Source organism: Musca domestica, unplaced genomic scaffold, assembly GCF_030504385.1.
Source record: "Musca domestica strain aabys unplaced genomic scaffold, Musca_domestica.polishedcontigs.V.1.1 11, whole genome shotgun sequence".
NCBI lineage: Eukaryota > Metazoa > Arthropoda > Insecta > Diptera > Muscidae > Musca > Musca domestica.
Genome location: NW_026712133.1, coordinates 7663925 through 7682325, shown reverse-complemented (window position 1 = coordinate 7682325; position 18401 = coordinate 7663925). Strand labels below are relative to the sequence as shown.

The 18401-nt window shown below is 34.2% G+C and overlaps 1 protein-coding gene across 3 annotated transcripts in view; it reads right to left on the bottom strand.

Annotated features, from left to right (window-relative positions):
* LOC101896658 (conserved oligomeric Golgi complex subunit 4) overlaps positions 1 to 18401 on the bottom strand; it is a 166499-nt gene that overhangs the window by 46629 nt on the left and 101469 nt on the right. For all 3 annotated transcript variants that reach the window (XM_059130441.1, XM_059130444.1, XM_059130431.1), the window contains exon 3: positions 6414 to 6547. In XM_059130441.1, coding sequence (XP_058986424.1) covers positions 6414 to 6547 — 134 coding nt within the window. The remainder of the gene's footprint in view (positions 1 to 6413; positions 6548 to 18401) is intronic.

Genomic DNA, 18401 nt, shown 5'->3' with positions numbered 1-18401 from the left:
TTGTTTTTTAGTGTTAGCCTAAGGCGTTGTGGGTCGATGGTTCTTATTAAAATCATATCCCAATCTGATCCGATTTAAATATAATTTTAAAAAAAATTACTTTTACACCAAACTCCGCCACACCTTTCATATTTCATTGAAATTGGTGCGTCAAATATGTGAAATCGGCCGAGAATATATATATGGGAGCTATATCCAAATCTTAACTAATTTCCAATTAATTTATCACATTTATTATTATAACCAAATTCCGCCACACATTCTGAATTTCATTGGAATCGGTCATATATATCGTGTTTGGTGCATAATATGTATGAAATCGGCCGAAATATATATGTTAGCTATATCCAAACCTCAACTGATTTCAATATAATTTGGCAATTTTTGATGGTGCCAGATTTTGTCTCTCTCGCTTTGGGTGCATCAAATATGTGAAATCGGCTAAGTATATATATAGGAGCTATAATCACATCTGAGCGTATTTGAATATAATTTGTCAAATTTATTTTTGTACCAAATTTAGCCACTCATGCCGAATTTCGTTGGAATCGGAAATACGTATCGTGTTTTGTGCATCAAATATTTGAAATCGGCGGAAAATATATATGGGAGCTATATCCAAATCTGAACCGATTTTAATATAATTTGACTAATTTATTTTCTAATCAAAATCCCGTTATATATTCCAAATTTCTTTGGAATCGAACATACATATCGTGTATGGTGCATAAAATACATGAAATCGGTCGAAAATATATTAAGAGCTATATCCAAATCTGAACCGATTTTAATATAATTTGACAAATGTATATTTGTTTTGATTTCCGCTACACATTCCAAATTTCATTGAAATTAGAGATACATAGCGTGTTTGGTGCATCAAATACATGAAATCGGTCGAAAATATATATGGGAGCTATATCCAAATCTGAACCGATTTCAATTTAATTTAACAAATTCATTTTGGCTCCCAATTCCGTTACTTATTTTAAATTTCATTACAATTGGAAATACATGTCGTGTTTGGTCCACCAAATACATGAAATCGGCCGAAAATGTATATGGGAGCTATATCCAAACCTGAACCGATTTCAATATAATTTGGGAAATCAATTTTTTAGATAAAATTTATCACACGTTTCAAATTTCATTGAAATTGGGGATACATAGCGTGTTTGGTGCATCAAATGCTTGAAATCGGCCGAAAATATATATGGGAGCTATATCCAAATCTGAACCGATTTCAATATAATTTGACAAATTTATTTTCGGATTAAATCCCGTCACACATTCCAAATTTCATTGGAATCGAACATTCATATTGTGTTTGAGGCATCAAATGAACGAAATCGGTCGAAAATATATATGGGAGCTATATCCAAATCTGAACCGATTACAATATAATTTGGCAAACTTATTTTTGTTCCAAATTCCGTTACGTATTCCAAATTTGGAGACTGTGTCTTCAACCAATCAATAGATATGTGCATATAAAATCTAAATTTTTGGGAGGTACCTCCGATTCTGATGCAATATCTCCAGTTCCAAGCGGAAATTAAAAAATGTATATAGCCTATGTTACTTTCAGGCGGTGTTGCAGTATATATGGAAATTTTCAAGAAAATCTATTCAGCGGTTTTCGAGTCCATAAATTACAAACAAACAAACAAAAATACAAACATTTTCCTCTTTTATATATATATATATATATATATATATATATATATATATATATATATATATATAAATCTAGCGATATATACCGCCAAATTGTTGGATAAAATTTTTTTGGATGCCATAAAGAATAACTAAAAATTAGCTTTCAAGAGAAGGCGAAAGAATTAAATGGTGCTTTATCCCGCCGGATGCTCCTCACATTAAAGGAAAATGGGAAGCGGCAGTAAAATCTAGGGGATACCATCCAAAAAGAATTGTGAAGCAGACATACGAAGAATTAAGTTCAACACTAGCGCAAAGCGGTTCTAAATTCGAGACCATTGCACGGTTTACCAAACAGTTAAGTCAATATTAATACATTCACATCAAGACACATTTTAATTGAACTCCCATTACTAAAAACTCCAGAAAAGATTAAAGAAAAAAAAGTAGGATTGTATACACAGGTGGAACGTGTAAACGTAAAAACGTGGAAATTGGACAAGTTGTAATATTGAGAAACGATGAAACTCATCCAGCAAAGTTATAGGAGTTTATCCAGCGAAAATGTAAATAAAGGGGTAGTGTCACGGGAAACACAGAATGGTATGTTGAAAACGCCGGTAAATAAAACATGTCTCTCCGTTGAGGAACTAAACAAAAATACGGCTATATAAATGGAACCGATATTAAGAATTCATATGGCATCATCAGCATGGAATCTGGTTATTTATTTTGAAATTAAACAATATTTCCAAACATGACGAATAGATTGAGAATATCATGAAAAAAATGTTTTGCCAAGCAGCATGATTTGCAACTTATTAAAAAGAATGTCAGAAAAAGTCATTTTGCACTATTTTGAATTTATTCGTTCCTTATACATCCCTAGTCATCGCAGCGCAGACAACATGAACTCTTCAAAAAGACAATGCAACATGGATAGAAAAGGTAAACTTTAAATCGACTGTGATTTATGCTTAATAAATATTTTATGTGTTTTTGTATAAAGAAGACATAGCATGTACATTATCGAAATATTATGAATTATGAAATTGTGTTATGTATAGAATAAGTAGTCCAGAATGACTTTGTAGAGAAGTATGTAAGAATAGAATTGAATAAATTAGATCAATGTCTCACCAATATTTGAACAACACAGACACTATGTTGCCGCTTTTTGACAAGTTGCAAACATCCTGATGCATGTAAATAAATTTGTAACCCAGTCTGCCGAGCACTACCTTTTCTACAATTTTAAAATGGATGCATCTGAAATAATGAATTATGCCGATCTGATTCCGTGAATTGAAGCTAATAACCATTCCTGCGAGATATATTATCTTAAAAAATAAATGTCAATGTCATCCAACTAAGAATCCAGAATAATAACAAAAGATATATCAGACGTAAGTCGAATGTGTAATTTTTCAATCATGCCCTTAGGATCTATGGTGGTAAATCACTCAGCGAGATTTGTTGGTACTGACTTTTAATTAAAAACAGTCGATTCGTCTCATTTCAAATTAACGACAAACAACGGCGAATTATCAATGGTAATCGATTATATCTCCTGCGTTCCTGGCGGAACATTGTCTATATTATATATATTTTCCCTTCTTCCTAGACTTTTCATTTTACAACGAAAGTTTTTCAATTTGTATTTGATGTTGGCTATAGATGCCAATATAGCAGACAGCTATCTACATATGTTCTTATTTTTCTATAGCCCCCGAAATTCCGTATTGATCATCTTAGTCAATTTCCCAACTGTTTGTAATGGGTTCTACCTCATGCGACATGATATTGTATTCATAGGGTTTAAGTTAAAAACCTCTATTAGTGTTTTCCCTACAAATCTCCAGAGAGCCTTTGTTCACTTGGCTCGGATCAGAGAGATATTCTTTCCTTGTATATTCCTTACAAATCCTCCTTCGCTAAATGCAAATCGTAGGGTGATATCTTTTATTACCATACAAACCTTCTCGGAGACTAAGTTCGCTCAGCTCGGATCGTAGGGAGTACTCTCATGGTCGTGGGATTTCTCTGTAAACTCTCCCAGGAACTATGTTCCCTCAGTTCGAATCGTAGGGAGAATTTTTCCAATAAGCAATGACTGCCTCAGCCTTGAATAACTTCCAGCAGCTCACCATGTTTTATTGGTCGTTACAATCGCAACCTGTAAGCACGCGTCTCATCCATACAAGGTAAACTTCTTATGGACATTTTCCCCTCAATAAATCACACTTGTATTTATCTATATATATAAAAATCAATTGTTGTTCGTTGGTAATGGAATCAGTTGAGAACGGCTGGACCGATTTGCATAATTTTTTATACAAACGTTCGTGATACCCCGAGTTAGGTTTTTAAAGAAAAAAGTATTGACCACGCCTAATATTACGCCCACTATTTCGATTTATTTAATATCGGTTTAAAGATGATTACACGAGATGCTGTTGACTTCCCATCCAATCCTAAGTACTTATTTGGCGGCTGAAGAACTAACCACGCCTTCTTTTAATATATATATATATAAAAGAAAGTTGTGTTAGTTACTACTTTATAACTTAAGAACCGCTGGACTGATTTTAACGATACATACAAATTCGGAATTGTCTCTTGGCAGAAAAGGATAACATCCAAAAAAATCGCATACAAATTTGAAATTTGAACATTTTCATTTTAACGTTTGATATGTACAATCGTAATGTTTTATTTAGCATGATTTTTTTTCCATTTGACTTACTTTTTTCGAATGTACATTTGCAGTGTTTTTTATATTTTATTTCTGAATTCAAATATTAATACCAATCTGACGTGATTTCTTGAGAGCCGAAATTAAAGGAAAGTTACATTGAAGTATAGTACCGAATTATGTGGTGGTGAAATGGAATAGATGATATCGAAATAATTTAACGCGGTAAAACAAAGATAAAAGATAATTACTTTTTCAAAATCGCTAAAAAAAAATCACGAAAAAAGAGATCTTTTTGCAAAAATTATAAAATCGGGAAAAAATAGAGAAAAATCGAAAAAAAAAAAAATCAATGGAATCGAATTTTAAATTAATAGTGCATTCTATTCAAAGACCTTTAAACTTTTGCTGTAAAAACCCTTCGAACAAGTTGAATGACTTGGCGGATTTTGACAATTCATACAATTAAAATATGCCAATAAAAATGTAAATGAAAAAATCTTTTTGGTGTGATTTCTTTTTTTTCAATTTGACATACTATATATTTTCTATTTTGAATTCTGAATGAATTATATTAAAAATATAATGAGTGACCTACTTGGACCTACTTCTTTCATATGACAATAATCCGTCCAATGAGAACTCAAAATGCAAGATACCTTAAATCGCTTTTGCAGGTCATGATATATGACAGCCGGATAAGGGTACAATCCGATTTCAAGTATAGTTTACATTTTAAGCATATTTTGCATACTCATTTTGGCAAAACTTGGTAATTTGAGAAGAAACCAGCCTCGCAAAAAATGATCACGTTTTGGTATAATCATCACATGATTTAAACTAAATTTTCGTGGTCCTTGACATTTAATTTTTAGGCCTTTATTTGGCATCTTTGTTTCTAAGGGTGTAGAAAACCTCTTCTCATAAAATTGTCAATTTTCGGAGTATAGTCCATCTTGGTCTTGACCACATTCATCAATTGATTTGGCTAAAAAATTGTATTTTGGCTATTCTGGGGTAGGGAATCTTCTTACAGATAATTGTCCATATAGGCATTTATTTGAGAATAGATCCCACATTAGTGTACCTCCAAGTCTACTTTCCCAACCAATGTGTGGTCAAAAAGAAAATTTTGTATTCTATTGATCTAATGAATTTGTAACCCCCAAGAGAATATTGGTTGGGAACGTAGATGGGATGTACGTTTATATGACATAAGCTCCGAAATGAGACTCATTCTGTCGGAAATTTTGGCAGAAACATGGAAAAATCACAAAAATTAATTTCTTTGATCGTCATTGAATTATGCTATGATGAAAAATATGGACTTTATGGGGTCTCTAACGCACAATTTAAATAACAAAAATAAATAAATTACATTCTTACGGTAATGGGTGTAGAAGAGTAATTATCTTTGACTATTCTGAAATCATTATGCCCCTAATTGTGAGGTGGACAAAACTAAATACCACACAGCACGGTATTCTAAATACAAATCCCAAGTTACAGCTCATTTGAATGGAAAATGTTGCTAAGCTCTTTATAATACCAAAAATTGAGCTGAGTTTTCACACGGGGCTATTATAGATGTTCTATATCATATAGGTTTTTAATACTCAATTAAAGCCTATGGCTGAAAAATTAAGATCAGCCTTTTCATAATATTTAAAACCGATATAATTTTTGCCATGACTGTTTAGCTGACCCGGTCCGCCAGGTCAGTTAGTATTATTATAAAATCTTACACTCCGATGTTTTTCTTAATTTAATTCTTTATCGGTACCAAAAACGGTTTGTATCACCAAACACAACAACAACCCATTCGGTCTCATCTCATCATTACTGAGCTATCACACCAACACAAAAGGTCACGTTTTCCGAATACCCACATAAAATGATGCCGCCTTCAAATACTCGGTATTTTGACGATTTTAGCCAAAATTCGGAATTTCTATTTATCTGCGATGGGAGAACATTGTCTATAAAGGTCCATGTTTTTCTATACCCCCATATAAAGGTACATTCGACTACTCGTTATGTTGATGTTATTTGTTATTACCTTTCAAATAGTAAATATGTTCCCAATAGTTCCTGCGCATGACGTCTCAAATCCGAATTTTGTAACAAGTTGTTCAAGTTTTGAAGTTTGTCATTAATAGTATTGCAATCATCGGAACATTCTTCAATATCCATCTACAAATATAAAAAAAAATTGATCAATAGTATCTTTATATTACAATAAAAGATAAGAATGGTGGAAAATAAATAAGTAAACATAAGTCAGTAGTTTTAACCAACATACATATATGAACACTTAGATTATAATCAATTTTGGTTTAAAAAATATATATATTATTTTTGTTGAGCATTTATCTGTGATTACTAATTTAGCATAATCTTAATCGTAGTCCCTTATTATTTCACATTAATATGTCATTTGTTTTTGTTTTTAGGATGAGACATGGATCGAAAAAAGTTGATACATTATATTTCAAATTTAATTTAGTTAACACCTTAATTTCGATAAACTGATTTTTTGACCGAAAACCTTCTTTAGTCATAAGTCAATATTGATAGAAGGTATCGGACGAAGTGAGCAGATCCTGTTCTTCATTGAACCGGACTTTACATCAACAAATTCTAATACCTCCTTCGTCTCATTACGGGAAGATACCAGAGGTAGGTGCATAAACTACTACGAATATTCGGTCAGACCGTACTTTTAATAATAGAAAAATTGGATATAACTATTGAGAATAACAGAACCGAGATTCAGTAATTGTGCGAGTAAAAAACAGGGTTATGAAGTCGGAACCAAAGTCGTACAAATTGCAAAAAAACTGGTCTTCGCGCAACAATATTTGTTCTTTATTAGTTTTCCCGAAGTAAGGGTTTCCTTATCAACATGCACGGTTTCTTGTTGATTTATCATCTTAAGAGATAAAGGAGAAGTATAAATAATAACTAAAATATCCATATTAATATGTCCTAAAAGTCGGTTCAGGATCTTACAATTTAGATTTAAAAATAGCAATTCAGAGCGCTTTAAGTTCAACTTTGGAGTCGGAATCGGAATTGTACACTTGCTTGCAGAAAAAATAATTATAGAGAATATATAAAAAAATAAGTATAGAGAATATACATATCGCAAAGTGGACCAGATCAACCCATCTTCTTTAAAAATTTCTTTCGATTTCAAAGGATTTCTTTACTTTAAAAATTAAATGTTTATAACTAATTATTAAAACGTCAATACTATGTGTTGAGTCAATTATAAGAAATATTGGTACCCACCATGTAGTATAACGGTCATATCTCGACTAGCAAAGCTTACATAGCTAGCTAACGATTTTAAATTTGAATTGTTTAGCTACCTGTGAATTTTTTAGCTAGTTGCACATTTGCTACATTTTCAAGAATGGGAAAATGCCAAAAACATTAACCCAGTGCCGGCAGCAATTGTTGATGTTTTCACATGCCACGTGCCGTCGTATCCAGCAATTGCGTTCAAACAACCGCTGCCTCGCTTCTGCTACAAATAATACTCCTCAATATGAAGACCAGGATATTCAAACGGCTAACGCTTCCCAAAAAAGAGCTGAAGGAAGAACAAACGCGGTATGCCAGTGACATGCAAGGATGTACTGGACGTACACATTGTGGAAATCCTCGACCACATGGATGAGATCATACCAAGTGGTTCCATAGGGCTGATCGCAACACAGGTAAAGCAAAGCTGGAAACTCATCATAGGAAACCGACTTCGTCTACATCTAAGGAGTTAGGTTGCTACATATTAGAAAGTCTGCATCTAATTCAGCACCTAAGGGAAAGCAACAGTTAGCTGAACAGAGCAGCAATTCTCCACGCTACATACTTGGTAAAATGGAGCTGCTGGTTAAAAGATCATCGTTCTCAAGTGCTCGCTCTTATGTACGGAGACCGTCTGTAAAGAGAGTTTTATCGAAGGAGGAGACGCACCCCCTCTCCCAAGCTAATTTAAATAAGTATAGAGGAGAGATTAAATGCGCCAAGAATAATTCGTGGGTGAATTTCTGACAGACGATAGAGATATTTAACGCAGCAACCAGATTTCGCAAGGTACTGCCAAAGGATCCAAAGCCAATTGGCTGCATCAAGAAAAAATGGCATACTGATGGATTCAATCCAGTCTTGATGTTACGACACAAGCAAAATCAAAATGATGTAAGTAAATCAAAAATAACTACCGTTTTGTTTCACATTTTCAAACATCCGTTCTGAAAGACAAATTTCTAAATAATTTATTCTTCATTTTGCTTCTATTCAAAAATTATTATTGTAAAAATAAAATTCACAATAATTCAATTAATCACATCCGTTCGGAAAGACAAATTTCTAAATAATTTATTCTTCATTTTGCTTCTATTCAAAAATTATTATTGCAAAAATAAAATTCACAATAATTCAATTAATCACACTCCCATTTAAAAAATTTCCAGATAAATTTGCTAGTTACAAATTTCTTTGCAATAACTAAAATAATTTTTGCTCCAAAATTAACGACATACTTTTTCCAAGTTCCACATTAAAATTTCAAATTCAACCCAAACTTTTAAATTGCTATCATTGCACTCTGTTAACTTATTGATTTCTACTATATGTCGATTTTGCTAACTTATAATAAAATGTAAATTAAAGAATAAAGCGGTAAAGAAATCAGCAAATAAACTTATACGAAACCATACCAGCGATGTTACAAAATTGATCATCGCTTGTATGGAAGCGATATATAAAGTAAAGGGCTGCAAATGTGACAATTTTCTCTCTTTATGCTATGGAGAGAAAACGCTCGTCATGTTGTGTTCTGTTTGATCAAACGCATAACAGTACGTGGCATCCAACCAAATGCTCGGTGCCTCGTCATGTCGGTCACACTCAAACCCATCGTCATAACATGTAATGACCAATAAAAGGGTGTGTTGAATAGTGTGTCATACAAAAATGTTCTATCAAAAAACAACAACAATTATGAAACAATTGCCAACGAAAAAGACACACACGTGATGAAGGCAAAGCGCAATCGCTACCTGCTTTTCCGATATGTGAAAAAATAAATTTTTTGTAGTAAAGAATTTCTTGGCGAATACTAAAATATTAAAGGTACTTCTAATTGGTCCACACAAAATTTTCACATTTCGAGGTCATTGACGAAAAAATCTAAAATGTTTATCCTTATTAAAAAGCAATAATCTGATAATCCCTGAAAATGTTTCTCATTTTGATTATAATTTCATAAATGTTTGCCTCCGGTAGTGAGGTGTAAAAGAGAATGAGTGCGACTGTAATTCACGTAACAACACTATATACTTCCATTGTTCAATTCTGTGCAACTTATGTTATTGAATGAGAGTCAAATCTCTGCCCACAAACTTTAATTTTAAAAGAACACTATGTGTAGATAGAAAATAGACAAACAATATTTTCCCCTTTTTTATAATCAAAATTTTATGATAATCACCAATAAATTGGGATTATTCAGTATATATTTCATTTTTTCTATTCATTTGTTGATGTCTATGCACATTTTGTTATTGAACTCAATTTTATATGTACGCGGTGTTTGGTTACTTCAAAATTACAGCACACACAAAAACACACCCTCTCCGTCGAAAGTAACACACACACATTCTCTCAATTTAAGCACACGTACACAAATGACACACAATTTGACGACAACACGGTTCGATGTCATCGTTGACACCCTGCATTTATGGAGAATACCATGCAAATATTCGAATCAACCATGCCACGATCGAACCTTAGACAATGGCACACATGAATCAAAATGGGGGATGTTGTTGGTTGTCATTGCCTATCAAATACATAGCGCATGATTGAGTAAACAAAGTCAGTGTGTCGAAAAAAGCATAATTCATACAATTCGTCTTGTGCAGGCCTTTAATATAAAGCTTGTTTGTATCACTCATGTATGCCACGTCCATAGAGAGAGGTTACAGGTCACATTGCACCGAAAAACTATTGGTCTATAGTTTGTCCCACTATCTTAAACATGTCATGTAGACATGTTTACAGAATGAAAATGTAATTAAAATTAATATATATATATATCATACGAATGGTTGATAGGTAGTTAAAAAAGAGCGATGTTTTAAGAGCTATAGGAAAGTAAAAAAAGCTTAAATTTTAGAAAAATTAATTTTTGGTATGGTCCATAACTTGGCATACCCTTTCCAACATGCATAAAAGGGTTAAATCGCACGATCTGGTCCAATTGACCGGTCCCGAACGAGATTTCAAATCTTAGTCTTGTTCAAATTACATGTCATGCAAGTCAAGCTTTTGTATTTTCAGCAAAATAATTTGATATCATCTCACGCAGCACCAATGATGCCACCAACCAGCCACCAAACTGCGACTTTTTCTGGAAGCATTGGTATCTTTTAAAATGCTTCTGGCTTATCTTTACTACAAAATCTACAACTTAGCTTATTTCCGTACCATTACGTACTGATTATAAAATGGAAAAAGCGCGCGATAAACTTTCTTAACAGAGCACGCGTTTTGATAATGAAATTCAATGATTTGCGAGCGTTATTCGTTTGTAAGACTACTCATGGTGAGATGTTGATAACACTGGTACCAAAAATATAATAGATAAAAATCCAACCTTTGGACATGAAATTTCCCATAAAGCTGATTTTTGTTATGGAATATGAAAAGTTCATATTAATCACAAAACAAATAACAGAGTTAAATGTCGAATTTTCGATTTTTTTCATAAAAAAATATTGTAACAATTGTTATAGATCTAAAAATTCACTACAAAAATTACTATAACGATTTTCTTCCCATATACACTATACACAGTAATACGCATTTCCTCGCCAACTGGGAGGTAGTGTATTTGCGTGTTTTTTAATAGGATTTCCCCTATAGGCATACTCCATCAATTGTTTTGAAATTAAAAAAAAATAGTGAAACAAATTTTTTATTTATTTATTTGCTTGCTTGTTTTCTATACAACAAGATGAATATCTTATAATTACAGTGTAAATGTATATGTTATATTTGTTCCCAACGTATTTTAATCAGATTCATACTCGGGTCGGGTTCAACAGTCGGAACTTTCGTTGGAAGTTTATGAGTGAGTCCTTATTAAGATCACATGCATCTTTTTCTATGTCTTGAACTGGACATTTGAGCATGACTGTTCTCGGCAAACTATGCAAAGTAATCCGATTTTTATAGAGCCTTGAACTAGACATTTGAGTATGACTATCATCGGCAAACTATGCAAAGTAATCCGATTTTAATAGAGCCGCAATTTACAATTGCCCAAAATTTATTGGGGAGATTTCCTCAAATCAGAAACCGAATTTTGATTTTAACTTTTTATTTTTTTTTTAATTAAATACCTTAGCCGCCTTCAAAGTTTCATTTCTTATTTTTTGTTAAAATAAAATTTAAGAACAAAAAAATTAAAAAATTTCATTTTTTAACAAGTTATACATTTTTGTTTCGAGTGCCTGAATTGTGTAACTGACTATTAAAGGGTTAGTCGATATTGTTTTGAGTTTCAAAACAAAAAAATGATATTCTATTCATTGACATGTTGTTTGTTTGACTTAAATATTTAAACATTAATGATCGCTGTTGTGTGATTGCTGAGTAACTTATTTTTATACATGAAATTATTAAAAAAAAGAAATAAATATATATTTTAAACTTAATAAAAAATCATATCATTATCTTCAATAATAACACGGTTAAAATATAATTTTTTAAAATGCCAAAAATTTTTCGATATCGGAAATTGATTTGGAATATTCTGGGAGCCCTTGGGGAGACCTTAAATTGGGTCGTATTAGCGTATCCCCAAGTGTCGTAGTTTCCGCGAAGTGGCTCTCACTGCTATAATGTATATCGGAAATTGAATTTGAATATGGACTTATTTTATTCCGGTAGTATTACCTTATACAAATGAAAAATAATGTTAGCATATACTTAGTGTGGGTAGTTGAAGGCAATTTGAATATGTTATTGGATTGGTCTTATAATGTATTACATTTTTCGCGAATAGCATTTACCTTTGTTACTTTTGTTAAAAAGATTAGTCCAAAAATTTTAATAACATGTTTTCAATAATGTCTCCTTATAAAGAGAGTTCTGTTAATAACATTACAATTTAAATAAAAAAAACATACAGTTTATCTTTAGTTTTGATTTCATCTTTGTCATAGATATTTACGGTATCCCGAACAAAACTACCAACACTGTTCCTCTGTCGTCTACATATGTCGTCTATACATGCTCATAGTTCATTCAAACCCCTTTGAAATGATCTTGGAGCTAGATTTTATACCTGAGGTTAGAGATTGAACTTATACAAAACTCTATATGTATTGATGGTAAGAAACTCTTTACTTTCGTCATCGACCTCGAATTGTGTGGCAATCTGAAAGGATTTTTCCGGTGTTGTAATGGATACTGGTTGATTCTATTAAATTTAGTTCTGTTAACTAGTCTGCACATATTCAAATTGTTCCCTTACGTTTACTGAGGAATGTTGGTGCTGAGTACTTGATGAATTTTCGGGTGTTATAACGTCTGTGTTTTCTAACCTGTGAAGTTCGTTTCGATATCTGTTCTTGCTGCGGAAGGATGGATACAGATTTGTCAATTCTGCTATGCCGACATCGAATATTATTTGATGACACCAGGAAGTTATTGGTTTCTAAATGATTGAATCCAATCGATTCCCATGATATTGGGTTTTCCATACATGGCAGGCTTAGCATTTTTATACCCTCCACAATACATAGTATGGAGAGTATATTAATTTTAGACTCAACAGAGTATATATATTCTTGATCAGCGTAAAATTCTAATAGGAGTTAGCTTTGTCCGGCCGTCTGTCTGTTTTAATCACGCTACAGTCAAAACGAATTAAGATAGGAAGCTAAAATTTTGCACAGATCTGTCTTTCTCTTTGCAGGTCAAGTTCGAAGATGGGCTATATCGGTCCACGATATCGTATAGCCCCCATATAACAGTACCATCCGATATTCGGTATTTTGATGATTTTAGCCACATTTTTCAATGAAATTGTCTGTAATTCTGCACAAGGAGTTCTTTGTGAGCTGTAAAACCACAAGTAACTATCGTTAGAGCATTTCAGCATTTAAATGTGAATAAATATTTTGTATCTCGTACTATAGCTCGTTACCGTGATACTGGTAGCGTAGCCCGACGTCAAGGAAGTGGACGGAAGAAAACAGCAACATAAACAGAAATGGTTCGAAAAGTAAAGAAGTGACTTGATCGGAACCCACGTCCCAGTGGCCGAAAAATGGTTCGTGAGCTGAACATATCGCAATATTCCATTCGGCAAATTTTGAAAAATGAGCTCGAGGTAAAGCCATTGAAATTCCAAAAAGTGCAAAAACGTACACCACAACATATTAAAATAGACTCAAAAGAGCTACAGTGTTGCTTCGCTTGGCCGAAAGTGGTGAATTGCCGATTTTTGTTTTGTCCAGCAGCAACAAACAAAATGATCGTGTTTATTTGCCAAAGAGGTCAGCTGAAAATGTGCACCTTCGGTTGGCCACAAGAACTCAAGCACCGGTCATGGTGGGCCGCCATAACAGCCGATGGTCGCTTTCCGCTCGTATTAATCGACCGTGGCATCCGAATAAATGTCGAATATTATCGCGAAAATATTCTGGAGGGTGTATTAAAGCCTTGGACACGTAAACATTTTGGCCACAGACTTTGGCCATTTCAACAGGACTCAGCACGCGCCACCCAAGAATGGTTACAAAATCAGGCGTACAAAAAACTGCGATCTTTTTAAATTGAACGGCATGCTATTAGAGGGATACGTCCATGCATATATGTGAGCTATATCCAAATCTGAACCGATTTTAATGTAATTTGACAAACTGATTTTTGATCCGAATTCTGTCACGCATTCCAAAATCTAAATATGTTGGAGGCATCTCGAATTCTAATAATATATATACTCTTCCAAGTGGAATTCAACAAGCAAAAAGCAGTTAAGTTCGGTTGGGGCGAACTTATAATATCATCCATTTGGAATTTAAAAAAAAATCCGTCGGAAAATTCCGCTTTAGTTAAGCTTGTTATATGGGCGTTAAGAACATAATAATAAAATAATGACAATGATCAGGAAATTCATTGTTGTAGTGACAAAAACAATCGTGTTTTAATTGTTATTTGACGGGTTGTGCTTCATGTGCTTGTAAGAAAAATAATCTGGATTTTAAGTGCCAAATCAAATTTACGTGTTTGAATGGTTTCCCACTAAATGCCACTTATATTAAAATTTGTTGGTGACTCCAACCCCGACATTTGGTGACGTGATCCTTGGTGGTATCTTTCATTCGGTATTCATCCTCGGACGTGATACAACACTCGTTTTTTTAAATTCACCTTAAATTTGGTCACGTGATCGGAAAGTTCCATCAGTGATAAAGCACTTGGATTGCAGCAGCCAAATTCACCAGGCAGGTGGTTAAATTCTCATGTGGTTTCAACAAAACTACATACATATCAAGGGCAACTCTTCGGAGAACGGAAGATTTTTACAAGAGCAAGTGAACTTAGCTAGTGGCACAGTGGCAGACGTTTGAAAAGGAAGAAAACAAAATCCGCGATGATCCATCTTTACCATAAGACAATCTGTATATTGCTGAGAATCTTCACAGAACAATTGGAGAGAAAATCAGTTCAACAATGGATTATATCGAATAAAAATGAAAAGGTTGGCGTCTGCCAAAATCAAGCCAATCGAAATTGGTTGCGAAGATCAATAATTTGCCCATATTGAAGTACTTGCCACCATATGGATAAGTACTCGAATGGCTGCCTTTAGTCGGCATTTACAGGGCTTGGGCACAATCGAAACGGAACAGTCAAACCAGTTTTATAGGATCAAGGAAGAAACTATAAAAAGGTTATGGAATAAAATTACAGAGCAGCATATGGAAAATAGAATGCATCAAGATAGTTTAATAGACTGGAGGATTCCGTACAGCACAATTTAACAAAAAGATAAATGTAGTGACGGTGTAACAAGTGCACCTCTACATAGAAACTGCTGCAACTTCTTATTTTTCTTACAAAATTATCTTATTCAAACAAAATGCAACTGATGTCACATCAGCAGTGTTAACATGTGCAATCTTTGATAGTGAAACGTCCCTAGAACGAGCTATTGAGAAACTTTGGATACTCGAGGAATATAATAGAAAACATAGATGGATAGAAAATTTCCAACAGCATTGGGAAAATCGCATGCAATGGCGTATAACCGATTTATGATCCTAAACTTCGACGTCTACAAAAGGAAGATATCCGAAATCAATACATCAAGTTAATGCAAGAATATGAACAGTTTGGGCACTTGCACCAATCAGTGGAAAAGCTAAGATGTTTATGCAGCAGCTATGGCAACTCACATTAGATTGGGATCAACCACTACGCGGAAAGCTGTACTACTTGGAAAACATTTCGTAGTGAATTGAAAGAACTCAACAACGACATGTATTCCGTGGGGAGATTCCAACAAAAACACAGTTGCATGTATTTGTCGATCCATACATTCGTTTCATTACAAAGGATGGGTGCATAGCTGTGCACCTGATCGGTGCAAAATCCAGGGTAGCTCCTTTGAAACTGCAAACATTGCCTTGTCTTGCCACTTTGGTGCAGCTCAACTGGGTAACAGGGTAATAATTTCTTTAAAGCTCCAAAACCATCCTTTATTCATATGGACTGATTCCGAAATAAAATAAATAAAAAATTTCCAGTTTTTCTCATGGAAAAGAGGAACTATGTCCTAAAAATTATCCTGTCCCGTGCGGATGTAAAAGAAGCACCAGGCTGAAAATATAGCTCTTAACACTCTTAACAAATTTCGGAATTTCCACTTAAAAAAAAAAATTAAAGTTAACAAGTAACTTTGCAAACAACGCTCTTTAGGCAGTCTATCACCGTTCTTGTATGATGAAGGCATCCTTCGCGTTGGAGGACGATTGCAACATTCCATATTACAATCATATTGCAAAACACACAACAATATTGCCGTAAAACGATCCTCTAGTAAAAATACTATTTAGGACGACACATGGAGAGAATACACATTGTGGGCCTCAAGCAATTAGACAACGATTTTGGCCAATCGGAGGCAAAATATCAGCAAGATCAACCATTCAAAAATGCATAAGGTATACTAGGGCGCGACCGCAACTATATCAACAAATAGTGGATCATCAGCCAGCAACAAAGGTAGCTCCTGCTCGACAAGAATATATATACTTTGTGTGGTCGAAAATGTATATTTCGAGGTGTTACAAACGAAATGACAAACTTAGTATACCCTCCATGCTTCATATCAAGGAAGACACCCTTCCCTCGATGTAATGGACATAAGGGACAATCCTTAATTTATTTACCGATTATGACGGAGCTGTTAGAGTTGCTCGACCACTAGAAGATGAAAGGGATAAAGGGAAGATGAAAGGGATACGACAACAGAACGATCACTAGAAGGCGTAAGAGCCACCATTCCGATAAAAAGTAGAAAATGCAACTAACTCAATAATACTATCAGTATTAAAATATTATTAAAATCATTCCTAATACCTTTTGACATTGAATGTGGCGGAATGGAAGATGTTAGTGTATTATGATTTTACGCCAGTTATATCAGAAATGAAATCATTGTCATCTGACTTATAAACGTTGCAGCAACTTTCTTCCATAATGCGTTGTGCAACATTGTCGTTAACAACCTATTCAAAACTGAAAATGAATTACTACAAGAAAAGGAGTTATTCACCTACAGATTTTTTAAGAGATCCCCATTTAACTTAATCGGCAAAATAACGAGTGCACTTATTGGGGTTCTTGATTCAGACTATGCAGAAGAAGTGTCAAGGGCTATCAACTAGACTAAATTGAAACACGATCATATGACATATCAAAATTCAATTATTGATTCAACAATTAACGTCATGATTGATGAAATTAACATTTTTAAGAAATTAAGATTTTAGATATGGTTGAGAAAACTAAAATAGATGTAGCTAAGGAATCTTACCAAAAAAGCAACTCAGAAGAGCTATAGGCTCTAAATGGGGTTTCAATCCTAACATGATACACTGGCTATACAAAAGCGTGATTAGACCTGTTCTAACTTACGCGTCAGTAGTCTGGTGGACAGCCATGGATAAAAAGTGTAATATTAAAATACTACAGAAAGTCCAACGAATGTGCTGCTTAAGCATCTGCGGGGCAACACCAACTAGGGCACTAGAGACATTACTATTTCTTCACCCGATAGACATTCAGATTCGGTATGAAGCAACAGTCGCGCCTTAAGGCTTAGGCCGACGGACGAGTGGTTAATCAAATGCCACGCTACATACCATCAAAGAATCTAACAGGTAACAGCGGGAGAATCAATAGAAAACTTTGTATCGGACCGGATATCTGAATCTATTGTAGCTGCCTCTTGTGAAACATTAATCCCAAACAGAGACTCGTGGATCGATGGATTGCCATCACAGACGCCGACTGGTAACTGTTGTTACACAGATGGTTCAGTGTTGGGGGAGAGAGTAGGACTGGGTCTTTTTATCGAAGAAACGAATACCAAAATCTCTTTCCGCCTGACCGATCACAATACGATCCTACAAGCGGAGGTCCGGGCGATTACAGAGTGTCTGAACTGGTTAAATGCTAACACGAGACCGGCTATCGTAAACGTCCTAACGGACAGTAAGATAGCCATTAACGCTATAACATCCAAAACAGTAACTTCAAGAACTGTATTATAATGTATAAACTCAATCAACAACTACTCTCAACACGGCTTAGTTCGCATTATATGAGTACCAGGCCATAACGGAGTTAGAGGTAACGAGATAGCAAACTCTCTCTCTAGAACAGGCAGGGAATTAGCAGCAGTAAACTTAGACAATCCACTGCCGCTAAAAGCGTCACGTCTAATGTTAAA